Raw genomic sequence first — 13,493 nt, forward strand, 5'->3', positions numbered from 1 at the left:
GGTTGTTTATACTGTCTATGATCTTCTAAGCTATTATCTATGAGTTTCATGACGGGAGCTTATGGTGGTCATTAGGAAATATTTGTTTCAAAAAGGGGGGCCTTAGGTTTGCCATCGTGTGATCAGGGGTCCAGTCCGGAAACTCCCAAATCTGGTTATACCTGCAGCTTTACTACGATACAGATCCCCGGCGCCAGCCCCTGGTTTGGGTCCATCGCTCGCCTCATTCTTGCCTTCCCTAACCCATCTCGAGGAGCACTGCTTTCTCTATTAGACCCGCATCCGGGAGAAGGAAGCCAGGATAGCGTACCCGGTATTCCGCTGCAGGGGGCGGGGCCAGAGCACATCCGAGTAGGAGCGATGCTGCTGCTAGAGACTCGGCCGCGCTCTGGTGACGTACTTCCGGCCGCGCCGTGGAGCGGCTAGCTTCGGAGGTGAGATTGGGCTGCGGGAGGCGGGGGCGGTGCCTGGTCAAACGCTCTGGTTGCGGTTGTGATGCTCCTCCAAGCTCCGTTGAGGTGGATCTGTGGGCTTCTTCGGTCCTCTTCGCGCCTTCTTTAGATTTAGTAGCCGATTACGTTCCGTCGGGTAGAAGGCGAAGCCTGGGTTTTTGTCACAACCGCGAAGCCGCGAGCAATTAGCACTTCGGAGAAGATGCTACTGGCCTTTTGGGAGCTTGTGTTGGAGCAGCCAGAGGGTGGAATATTTGCAGAGATGAAGAGGCCTAAGATAGTATCACGAGTCTCTCGATGTGTTGGGTTAGTGCAGGGGCTTTTATCTGTATGCGTTTCAAGTATAAGCTTTATGTGTCTTCCTTCCGAACACAGGGTGAATCGAGGTCAGTGGGGAACAGAAAAAGCAGAGCCCCTCCAGGGCACCCGAGATCGGAAGAAGCCCGGATTTTGGAGGGCACTGTCTTCTGGAGCGATGTCAGTTCCAAAAGGTAACCGGGCCCGACATCTCTGGGGCTGTGGGATGACGATGACCTGGGAATGATTGTTACAATGTAGAATATGCTGATTTTCTCCGTTCTAGAATACCCATAAAATAGTTATTGAATTGCTCATTCATACCCTCAGGAAAGCAAGTTTATTAAAAATGTAAAGCAGTAATGAAGACATGTGTGTGTGTGTGTGTGTGTGTGTGTGTGTATTTGAAAAGCTTTTGGAATGTAGTTTGTAGTGCATTCAAAGGAAATTTGTGGTTTTAACTGCCAAATAGGGAAGAATGGCAATAAATTTAAAAATCATACAACCTCAAGAAGCCTTTGGGTACAGGTCTTTTTAGCCTTAGAGTATTTAGTTAAAATATTATTTATCAGAGTTACTTGTTTTCTTTCCCATCGCTTCAGTGCAGTAATGTTGTGGTATGGTTAGGCTCATTTGCTGTTGTTTTTAGTTTTTGGAGGTTGTCACCCCCATCCCATCCTGGTGGTTGATTTTTTTAATATATGTATGTGTGTGTGTATTTTGATATGCAAAGCATTACATGAAAGTCAGAACAAAAAGACACACTCAGTGAGGTGTCATTTCCTGTCACCCCTTCTACTTCTGCACCCAGGTTTCCTTTCACCCTGTTTCCATTCCCTGAGTTCCTTTCACTGACTTCCCATCCACACCTGAGGCACCCATTCTCCTTAGTTTCTGGTTTTTCCTTTTATTTCTTTTTGCACAAATCACCAGATATACATATATTATAGTTCCTTTTTGTTTTACACAGAACATAGCACAGTACCTTTTGCATGTTGAAAATTATTTCATATCATATAGATAAGTATATATTTTAAATGTAATTCATGTATTCAGAAGATTGATCTAGCATGGCATTTATGAAGCATAGTAGTGATGTGAGCACCCATGAGACACTCCAATAAAAAGGAGAACATTGCCAATATGGCTGCATGTGTTTGTACACTCCTCCCCACTCCAGCTCCCACTTTCTGTCCCCTAGAGGTACTCTCTTGAATTTTGTGTTAATCATAGCCTTTGCTATTGTTGTTTAGTTGCTAAGAGTCATATCTGACTCTTTTGCAGCCCCAAGGACAGTAGCCCTCCAGGCTTCTCTGTCCTTAGGATTTCCCAGGCAAGAATACTGGAGTGGGTTGCCATTTCCTTCTTCGAGGGATCTTCCTGACAGAGGGATCAAATCTGAGTCTCCTGCATTTCAGGCAGATTCTTTACCACTGAGCAACTAGGGAAATCCATTATTCCTTTACCTATTTTAAAAAATAATTTTATCAGATATACTTGTTTCTGTAAATAATGTGATTAATTCTGTTTGTTTTTGAGTTTTATGAAGGTAGTGTCATGGTGTCTGTAAGTCTTCTGGGCAAGTCTTCTGACTTGCCTAACTTGCCTAACTCAGTATTATGATCCTGAATTCATCCAGATTGTGTGTGTTGCTGAGGCATTCATTTTTGCTACTGGGTGATGTTTCATTGTAAAAATAGTATGACAGCTCATTTTGCTGAAAGTTTTCACTTCATCTCTGGGTCAAAGGATTTGTTAACAAAATAAGCCACTTGTTCCATACAAGTAAACAATAGCAATATTTATTAGAGAATTATGTAGCTTACTTTTAATATACTAACATTAAAAGAAAAGAGAAACAGAAACAGCAGAGGATGCATCACCAAATTGGGTTTTGACCAACGTCCAAACTCAAACAGCCCTGGGAAGTCCCGTGTCACAGCACATCTGGAGTCCCAGTTGGGAAAAGGTCTCAGGCAGGGCATCTTCTCCATGGGTGAGACTTCAAAGATTGCAGTTTGGGTTTCCTTTTATGATCCAGGAAGCAAACTGATATCGTTGTCAATCTGAGCAAAACTGCATCACTGGTATTATGTTAATTTTTTTACAATGCTGTTTGCTTTGTTCTACAGTTTCCCTAACACTGCTTGTTCATATTCTCAGTGGACATGTGAGTTGTTTCCAGTAATGAATAATTTTGTATGTATATCACCTACATATGAGAAGTTCCTTAGGGAATTAGTTTTAAAATTTAGGTGTGAATGTTGAATTTTATCAAACACGTTTGACATCCACTGAGATGGAGAGCATGTTTATATTTCTTTGATTTATTAATGTGAAAAAGTACAATCTGTACACCAATACTGAACTTTACTTGCATTCATGGGATGATCCCTCCCAGTCATGATGTCCCGTTAATAAACTACTACAAACTTATTTTGCTGGTATCTGCTACAGTTTAAGTAGTGTTAGAATTATTCATTTCTTTAAAATTTGAAAGGATTCGCCCATGATATATAAGGACTCAGAGTTTTGTGAGAGTTCACTCTTTACTGGGTCTCTAAACAATTAGGTAAAAGTAATCATGGGTTATGGAGAAAACGTTATGTAATAAAATTGGTAGAACCTTTTGTAGTTTAGCATTCCCTACAAGCAGAACATTGGACAGAGGCTTGTGGGCAGGCTGTTTATTTGGAACTTTAGTCGTAGGGCAGAGTTAAAGACAAGGGGAGTGAAACAGAGAAGGAGGGACCAATACAGGGATGCGTTGCCAGGCTGGTCTCTCAGTGGGAGAGTGGTACTCTGACTTACAGGGTCTTTGAAGAGCCTTGGAGTCTCATGGCTCCCCACCTGGGAGACTAAAGGGGAAAATGTTTTTCCATTGACCTCTATCTGTTGTTGGTCAGGGGTGGCATCACAGGTGTTAACTCCCCTGTCCTTCAGGACCCAGTGGACGTCTGCAGATGTCCCACACAGGACAGAGAAGCCCCAGGGCAGGAGCCATTACCATGTGTGGTGTAGACCCTTGAGGAAGCATGGGTAGGTTGTACTTGTGCAAAGCTGGTCAAAGCCTCTGGAACTGGACTAAGAGTGGACAGGCGGATTTGGTAAGGTGCATAAGGTATCTCTTACAGAGCTAGAGAAACAAATTTTACAAAGCAGAGCTTAGGGGGACACATGTGCACCCATGCATTCATGTTGATATATGGCAAAAACCAACACAATATTGTAATTATCCTCCAATTAAAATTAATTAATTTAAAAAATCAGAACTTAATTAAAAAGTAGAAAAGGAAGTGGTGTTCAAAATTAAAAAGCTGGTTGTTTAAAAATAAAAGTTAACATAGATATACCACACTTCAGCCTAATGTTTTTAGTCTGCCTGGATTGCCATAACAAAACACCATACACTGCTTAAACAACAGAAAGTGATTTCTCTTAATTTTGGAGGCTAGAAGTACAAGATCAAGGTACTAGATAATTTGTTTCTTGGTAAGGATTCTTTTTGGTTACAGATGGCTGCTTCTCACTTGTGTCCTCACATAGCAGAGAAGAGAACTCTGGAGTCTCTTCCTCTTCTTAGGGCACTGGCCCTATGGATTATGACCTTGTTTAACCTTATTACGTCTTCATGAGTCCTGTCTCCAAATATAGTCACATTGGAAATTAGGGCTTCAGCATACAAATCTTGAGGGGAGACATTCAGTCCATAACATTAACTAAAGCTAAAAGGTCTGGACAACACATATATCAAAAGAAGTAGGAAAAGCAGAGTAGCTTCAGGTATGGGAAAAAGTGAAAGAAAAAAATCACAGGCCAGTGTTGCCCATAATCCTACACTCAAGTTTAAATTCTGAAAGACATGGACAGTATTTTAAGAAAATATAACATCTCAAGACTGACTTTGGAAGCAGTAAAAATCAGGAAATAACCAGTCCATGTTGTTTGGAATATAACGAACAAGGAGTGCTAGGCCATGGTACCCTGGATGCTATAGTGACTCCCTCTCTCAGGCAGCTGAGGCCTTGGCTTCTTTGCCATCAGAAGCCTGGAAGGTATGAGGAGCCAGCCTGGTATCTCACTTGCAGCCCAGCATCCTCATCGTAATGCTGGACTGGGCAGAAGCCTAACTTCCAAGATCTGTACAGAGATATCAGGACTCTTGAGGGCTCTCAGCTGTATGGGGGAACAGGCCCATGGGAGAGAGTGGCTGTACCTTTCTCCACGAACTGCCTCCCTGGGGCCTGACTCTCAGGCCTCTGTATTGGGGCTGCAGCCTCTCTATCTTGGCTTCTCTTGTTGTAAAATAGAAGGGGAAGCTCGTTTAGAGAAAGACAAATAAGCCTAAGACCTTGGGAATGTTCTGTCCCTTGAGCTGAACTGTTGCTACATGAGTCTTTGTTTTAGTATTCTTCAGGCTCTACCTGCATTTTATGTACACACTTTTGTGTGTACAGTATATGTCAGAATTGTAAAAATCCCAGAGTTCCTGGCAGTGAGCATCGATGTCATGGCTGGGAGGACCCCTGGGCACAGAACCATTGAGCAGATCACTCCTTTCTTACCATGGCAGGTAGCTCTGCTCGCACCTCTTGTCTGGATGCTGGCTGCCTGTGTTTCAAACCTTCTGTGAGAGGCTATATGTTTCCTGGTGGGGGTGACTTGTCTTATACTTGTTCCCCTGTTTTCCCTCAGCTCCAGTCCTCCTCTGAGAGGGAGACCAGATGATGGCAGCCATGCTCCTGACATCCTGGCCCGAGGTGAGCTGTGGGTCCTTCATCTCTTCCTCTGAGCAGTTTCACATTGAAGAAAACTGAGAAGGGAAGCTGGTGAGCCTTGCTGTGAAAGCTGGAGGGGGCCTCCATGCTTCAGCCTGCTGGGCTGGAGCTTGTGGAAAGGGGTGATGTGGAGGGATAGGGTCCAGAGACCAGGAAAGGAAAGACACGAGTGAGGGGAAGGCAGAGGTATAGTCTTCTGCACAGCAGTTTGTCTTGCTCCACCAGCAGAGGGCTCTGGTGAATAAGAGAAGTGGAAGCTGCCCGTGAATGGAGAAGAATAGCAGAGGAGTAGGATTCCAGGAAGGGGAATATAAATAAAGAGGGATAGCAGGACCAGATCCACATAAAGGTGGTTGTACCTATAGTTCCAGGGCAAACAGAAGATGAGAGTGGGGTCAAGTGAAGGAAAAAAGGAAGGATGTACTGTGGGGTGGGATGTCTTACTGTGTCCTGGAGAGGCTTTTAGGGCTTGGGGTGCAGTGGTCAAAGTTTAGTTCTCTATTAAGAGCTGTGGATACTCTCCTCCAGAATAACAAGCAAACAGAATTTTCCATACAATTTCAGGGATTTCATGGACCCCCTGATGCTCATCCTTGGGCCTCCATGGACTATAGTTTGGGAATAATCATAGTCATAGTGACTCTAGTTACACCATTTGAAGCTTACTATACTGTAGCCACCATACTAAGCACTTTATTTGGATTACTCAGTTCTGACTGCAGCACTGGGAGATAGGCACTGTGTTGTGTTCATTCTGTCACAAATGAAACAAAGGCAGAGGGGATTGAAGTGACTTGCCCACAGTCACACAGTCATTGCATGACTCTTTACTGTTCAGCCCTGTGTCACATGTGGGACCATAATGTGGTCAGATTTCTTATGGCTATATAGGGAATAGTTTTGAGGGGAGATTTGAAAGCAGAGTGACCACTTCAGAAAAAGTCCCATCAGTCTAGGTGATGTAGGCTTCATTAAGACAAGTGGTTGCTAAAGAGGAGGATGCTTAACATAATTCAGGTAATGCTTAACAAAAATCTCTAGGACAGTGAATCCAAGGATTGGGGTGGGATAAAGGAGGGAGGAGCCAGGAATAAATCACCAGGTTTCTTTTTTATGCGGATGATGGTGGGTGACACCAGCTGAGATTTGAATTCAGGAAGAAGCACTGGTTGTGGGAAAAAGCGGGTGGTGGCTGATGTTGAGGGCATTTCATTTTGTACTGGGAAGTTACTTGACTTATCCAGGTCACACAATGAGTGACTCACAGAAATGCTCACAAGTTGGACTAGAATGGTTGATGGGTTGGAGGCCAGTACAACTGAATAAGACGGATCCTGGTAGAGAACTAGTTGAGAGGCAGATCGCTGCCAGTGTGTCCCAAAGGTGTTTCAGAAGGCCGAGGAAGGAGTCTGTGCTGAGTGTGGAGTGATGCAGAGGAGTAAGTGAAATGATGGTAACCTCCTTGGAGAGACAGTGAAGTCTTGGTTGAAGTTGGACAGGATGAGGCTTAAATGGGAGAGGGTAACAGAAAACAGGCTTTCAGTGAAACCCATTTGGAAGCAGAATGGGCAGTCTGCTCTTACCACACTCTCCACCCCCACGCCACCCAGCTGATCTGGGCAGCACCGAGTTTCCTCTGCTGTAGACGCTGGAGTAGAGGTTGCACATCCTCTCATAGAGGGTGCGTGATAGAAATCTGTGGCAGGTGGGGGTGGATGGGATAGAAGCCATGGATATGCTTTGGAGCTGACTTGAGGGTGAGGGCAAGGTGTGGTAAGCTGGGCGCAGAAGGCAAGACCTCAAGGCCAGGAGTGTGAAGCCTATGGGTGGGTCCGGGGTTGCTTCTGCCAGTGAGGGGCATGGTAGCTTAACTGAAAGAAAGCAATTGCATTGGGAGAACTCAGTCATGAGAATTTGTTTTCTTTCATTTCAACTTAATGTCATCTTTGGTAAGTATGAAATATGGCATGAGGTTTCTCTGCTGTGAGCCAGATATGCCATGCCTTACTTTCTAGGTGTTTTTTGTAAATATTTCCCCCTATTACCTCTGTGCTCTCCACAAGCGCCTCCTCAAGCCCTCATACTGCCCTCTGCCCCTCACCTAGGGCATGAGCCATGGAATTGGCCGTAGGGCAGCAGGAACCTGTTGTTTCAGAAGTCGGTGACCTTCGAGGACGTGGCTGTGTACTTCACCCAGACGGAGTGGGACAGCCTGTCCACTGCACAGAGGGCCCTGTACAGGGATGTGATGCTGGAGAATTATGGGAATGTGGCTTCCCTGGGTAAGCACTTTCTCCCCCCTGGGGCTCAGACTGCTTATTAGGGTTTCCTGGCTTCCTTTCCCTTTACTGGTTGCAAGGGGGCTTCTGGTAATCCTTTACAGAGTAGGAACCTCAGGAGCTGATTCCTAATCCCCTAGACCCAGGGGTTGCTGGGAAGGATGAACCCTAAGCCCTTTTAGGGCCAATATAGGACTCTGCTGGGACTGGCATGCACTCTTGATTCACCCTATAGGCTGTTCTGGATACAGAGAGGAAAAAAAGTAACTTCCTTTTCTGCGGTATTACCTTCAGGTTCCCCCTCACCCAACCTGCATCTCTTGAGTCTTTCTAGGAATCTCAGTGTACTTGGAATAGTATTTAGGCCGTGGTCAAAAAATGGTATCTGTCCCTTTAGGCAGAATATCTTTATTTGCCCTGCATGAACTATCTCAGTCTGGCCCTGCCCAAATCCTCCCACATCTTCTCAAGCTTCTGCCTCCCACCCCACCCTACACATGCACCTTCCTACCCACCCACGCCACCCCCTTTCCGATAGTTCTTAGGCACAGGACCCCCCCCGCCCCCGACCAGGACTCTTTCCTTCTCTCCCCATTACTGACACAATCTGAGAAATCAGGTTTAGGAAATCAGCTGTGGGAGATTATTCACCTGCCTTTCCTTTTTCCTTTCTCTGAAACAGGATTTCCGCTTCTCAAACCTGCTGTGATCTCACAATTGGAGGGAGGAGGTGAGCTTGAGGGCCCATCTCCACTGGCCTCTGGAGCAGGCACAGGCCCCCAGGGCCTCTGGACTGGTAAGGGAGGCACACATTGCCCTTATGCTGGAAAGTAGTTTAACCCTTTAGGAAGAAAGTCAACTTCAGCAATGTAGAAGCATGCCATGTTTAGTGGCCAGGTGTACAGAATAACATTTAAATAAATTTTGATTTCTAGAGATAGGAACATTTGAGACCTTTCTGTTTTTGTAGTTTGCTATTTCTTTATAATTCCAAGAACAGATCTTTTTTTGAATGCTTCATTCTAATTCTTTTCAATCCTAATTTTGTTATTCTACCTTTCTGAAACAAAAGGATTCAGTACTTCTTTGGGTCCTTGATATTTTCTATGCACTATCCACTTAATATGAAGGGTACAGAATTAAGTCTTTCAATGTAGGCTTTGGAGTAGACTTTCTCAGATCCAGTCCTAACTGTGCTACTTCCTAGTTGTGTGACTTGGAGCAGGTCAGTTATTTGCATTCTCTAATAGTATTCTCACTCTTGCAAATGGAGTAGTAATTATAAAATGAGGTAATAGTCCTTTGGATTGTGGATTGGTGATAAAATGAGAGAACATGTACCAAGCCCCTAACTTATAGTGTGTGCTCAGTTAAATTTTGTTTTATTATTTACTAATGTATTTTAGGAGAAAGCTGTATATAATAAGCTGTAGGAAGTAAGGTGGGAAGTACTGCTATCAGTTCGGCATTTCTCAAAAGAAGAATGAGTGCATCACCTGGGCATCTTGCATATGTGCAGGTTGTCATTCAGTTAGTTTGGGGCAGGGCCAAGATTCACTCTTGAAGTAATGAGGTTCTCATGGGCTCACACAGAGTAGCTGCCAGGTGATTTCCCATTTTTCATGAGGCCTAGCTTTAATTCCTGCCTTTGGGGTCCATAAGATACTCTTGCATCCTTTTGATAAATCTTTTTTTTTTAAAAAAAAGATGGTTTCATTGGATTTTTGTTCCTTGTGATCATACAACCAGTTGTTTACTGACCAAGGAAGACATATTTTGGAAATGAAATGGAGAGTTTAAAGTGTTTGACCAAACAGAGGGGCAAGTCAGTGATGTTGTGGAGATTCTCAGTCAGAGAAGTCTAGATTTCATTCTGTAGGCAGCCCACAGTCCTGAAGTCTTTGAACAACCCATCATGATGTCAGCAGAGGATAGAAACATTCATCTCATCAGTGTATGTAGGTTAATTGGGATAAGGAACCAAATGGGTTCTAGGCAGGCAGAAGGGTAAATCATAGGGCACAAGACCTATGTCAGCAGAGTTGATTTCTTTTTTAATTAATTGATTTATCTCTGCACTCAGTCTTTTGTTGCTTCATGTGGGTGTTCGCTACTTGTGGTGAGCAGAGGCTACTCTTTATTGTGGAACATGGGCTCTGGGCTTGCCAGCTTCAGTAGTTGCAGCATGCAGGCTTAGTTGCCCCATGGCATGTGAAATCTTCCCAGACAAGGGACTGAACCCATGTCCTGCAGGAAGAGAAAGATGACTTGGGATTACTGTTTCGCATTACTGTCTTGGTATTATAATGAAATACTGAGGTAGGGGGCTTATTACATATGATTGAGAAGAGATGAGAAATGAAAAAATAGAGGCAACATTTTGGGGCCAATTTTGAGAAATTTGAAAATAAGTGTACAGATCATTAGTTCTACTAGGACTGTGGGGATTATAGAAAAACTAGTAAGACGACAGAAAGAATGTTGGAGAGTGACCAATTTTAGGATTGTAGAAAGAGGTATGAGGAAAGACAAGGTGAATGCAGCAGTGTTCTGGTGGGGGTGGGAAGAGGTGGGGTCAGAGGCATCTAATGGGCCTGAATGGAGCCATTCACAAGTACAGAAAAAAGATGTTAAAGGAGAAAGTTTGGAAAGCCTAGAAGTTTGGTTCTAAGAAAACAAACAAAATTCATTCCCATTTGCTTCCTAGTGCTGTCAATGCTTGCCATCCCTTGTTGCCACATGTTGTTGGATTCTGTGCCTTATCCTTCTTAAGCAATTTCCATTTTTATTAATGGAAACTGCAGAGTGTAGTAAAATATGATGTGATAGAAGGAATTTGATCTGACAGATAAGACCCTAGAATTTTGTCCCACTGCTGTTACTCTTAACCTTCTTGTTATTGGCTGTTGGTTTAGAGACTGATAATCTTTTGAAATCATTACTTTACTATATGTAATATTTGCACATGCTCAAAACAGTACAAAAAGTGCATAAGGTGAAAGCAGTGGGGAAGTTTCCCCAAATTCCTGTGCCAGTTTGATCAGTTTCTTGTGTATGCCTGCAGTAGATTTCTAGCCATATTCAAATAGATGTATGTCAGCCCTTTTTACTTTCTGTAACAAATGGAAGATATTTTACATACCATATCTCAAGTTGTTTTTCCAGTAAACAGTGTATTTTTGACATCTTTTCACTTCAGCACACATGGGTTTATTTCATTTTTTTAATAGCTACATATTATTCCAGATTTAGATTCTTTGGCCCAATCTGGTGATTTTAAAGAGCCCTCTTGATTACTTTGATCATGTATTCTGTCACAGTTCTTTTTTTTTTTTTTTTTAACATGGTTCTTACATGATATTTTATGTTTTGTTTTTTATATTAGATATTGATATCCAGACTGACAATAATTTGACAGGAGAAATGTGTGAAGAAAAATATAATACATCATATGAACTTCAGAGGAACTCTTTTCAGGAAACAGATTTTACAGAAATGTATATTCTAAAGAAACAGCAGGAGGTCCACTCAGTAGGAAGTGTGAAGAAAGAAAACAGCAATGTCATTGACAGGATGGTGAAAGACAATACTAGCCCCATGGAGGAGTGTTTCTTTAGTCAAAGTCCAAATTTGAATCAGTGTCATACCGTCTCCACTGGAGAGCAGCCCCCTGAGTGTACAAGACTGGAGAAAGCCTTCAGCTTTGACACAAAACTTATTCAACAGGAAATAATTAATTCTGGGGAAAGACCTTTCAAATGTGAAGAATTAATAGAAAACTTTAGCTGTAACTCTCAACTTAATCAGGGTCAAGATAGCTACACTGGGGAGAAGCCCCATCAATATAAGGAGTATGGCAAAGCCTTTAACATCAATGCAAAATTAATTTGGCATCAAAGACTTCACAGTGGGGAGAAGCCCTTCAAATGTGTAGAGTGCGGTAAAAGCTTCAGTTACAGTTCCCATTATATTACACATCAGACAATCCACAGTGGGGAGAAGCCCTATCAGTGTAAGGTGTGTGGAAAAGCCTTCAGTGTTAATGGGAGTCTAAGTAGGCATCAGAGAATCCATACAGGAGAGAGGCCCTATCAGTGCAAGGAGTGTGGGAGCGGCTTTAGCTGCAGTTCTGCATATATCATACATCAGAGAATCCACACTGGAGAGAAACCTTATGAGTGTAATGACTGTGGAAAAGCTTTCAATGTTAATGCAAAATTAATTCAACATCAGCGGATCCACACTGGAGAGAAGCCTTACGAATGTACTGAGTGTGGGAAAGGCTTCAGGTGCAGTTCCCAGCTTAGGCAGCATCAGAGCATCCACACTGGAGAGAGGCCCTTTCAGTGTAAGGAGTGTGGAAAGGCCTTTAGTAGTAATGCAAAACTCATTCAGCATCAAAGAATTCACACAGGGGAGAAACCCTATGAGTGTACTGAGTGTGGAAAAGCCTTTGGTGTCAAAGGGAAATTAATCCAGCACCAGAGAATCCACACGGGTGAGAAACCCTATGAGTGTAAAGAATGTGGCAAAACCTTCAGGTGTAACTCCCAGCTTCGGCAGCATCTGAGAATCCACACCGGGGAGAAGCCCTATGAGTGTAATGAGTGTGGAAAGGCCTTCAACGTTAATGCGAAATTAATGCAGCATCAGAGGATTCACACTGGGGAGAAACCCTTTGAATGTAATGAGTGCAGGAAATGCTTTACTTCTAAAAGAAACCTACTTGATCATCACCGAATCCATACTGGAGAAAAGCCCTACCAATGTAAGGAATGTGGGAAAGCGTTTAGCATCAATGCCAAACTAACTAGGCATCAGAGAATACACACTGGGGAGAAACCTTTCAAATGTATGGAATGTGAGAAAGCATTCAGCTGTAGTTCTGACTATATTGTGCATCAGAGAATCCATACTGGAGAGAAACCCTTTCAGTGTAAGGAGTGTGGAAAAGCCTTCCATGTTAATGCTCATTTAATTCGGCATCAAAGAAGCCACACTGGTGAGAAACCCTTCAGATGTGTGGAGTGTGGCAAAGGCTTCAGCTATAGTTCTGACTGTATTATACATCAGACGGTTCATACTTGGAAGAAACCCTATGTGTGTAATCTGTGTGGGAAAGCCTTCAGGTTTAGCTTCCAACTTAGTCAGCATCAGAGCATTCACAGTGAAGTAAAGTCCTCATGAAAGGGATGTAGAAAATTGTCAGTGTTAACGCTGAACTGGATCAAGTGTCCTCAGATTCACCCTGGTGGAAAACCCTGAAAGGGAAATTAATATGGCCGAGTCTTCACAAGGAAACAAATCTTTTTCATTTTATTCAATTTTAAATCAAGAATGATGACCAGTTTTCAAATAACATCCAAAACTAAATAGTTTGGTTTATACCAACAACCAATAGAAAATATAATGAAGGAAAATATTCCATTCCCAACAGCATCAAGAACAGTCAATTTTCTGGGTATAAACTTATTATGTAGGACTTCTGTGGAGAACTTAACAGATCTCCACTGAGGGCCACAGAAGGGAAGTTAAATAAATGGAAGAGAGCAGTACCTTCTTAGATAGAAAAACTCTTCAACTACTTACCTAAATTAATTTATTGCCCTTTAATTTTTTACAACAAGCATGCACCAGTTTGTAAAGAGGTATAACAATAAAACTTTCCTTAAGGGAAAAATAATGAG

At 42.9% G+C, this 13,493-nt stretch overlaps 1 protein-coding gene across 5 annotated transcripts; it reads left to right on the top strand.

Moving 5' to 3' along the window:
- The first annotated feature begins 396 nt into the window (after positions 1–396).
- On the top strand, positions 397–13,486 carry ZNF23 (zinc finger protein 23). Of its 5 annotated transcripts, none has more exons than XM_043899014.1 (6): positions 397–434; positions 828–943; positions 5,445–5,509; positions 7,683–7,809; positions 8,489–8,602; positions 11,192–13,486. In XM_043899014.1, exons 3-6 carry the CDS (start codon positions 5,474–5,476, stop codon positions 12,991–12,993), a joined length of 2,079 nt encoding a protein of 692 aa, XP_043754949.1. In that variant the 5' UTR covers positions 397–434; positions 828–943; positions 5,445–5,473; the 3' UTR covers positions 12,994–13,486. The 5 variants fall into 5 exon arrangements, with proteins under 5 accessions (XP_043754949.1, XP_043754948.1, XP_043754952.1 ...); XM_043899013.1 differs by lacking the exon at positions 397–434 and adding an exon at positions 454–518; XM_043899017.1 differs by lacking the exon at positions 397–434 and having other exon boundaries at positions 525–943; positions 7,633–7,809.
- The last annotated feature ends 7 nt before the right edge of the window (positions 13,487–13,493 follow it).

This window comes from Cervus elaphus, chromosome 4 (assembly GCF_910594005.1).
Source record: "Cervus elaphus chromosome 4, mCerEla1.1, whole genome shotgun sequence".
NCBI lineage: Eukaryota > Metazoa > Chordata > Mammalia > Artiodactyla > Cervidae > Cervus > Cervus elaphus.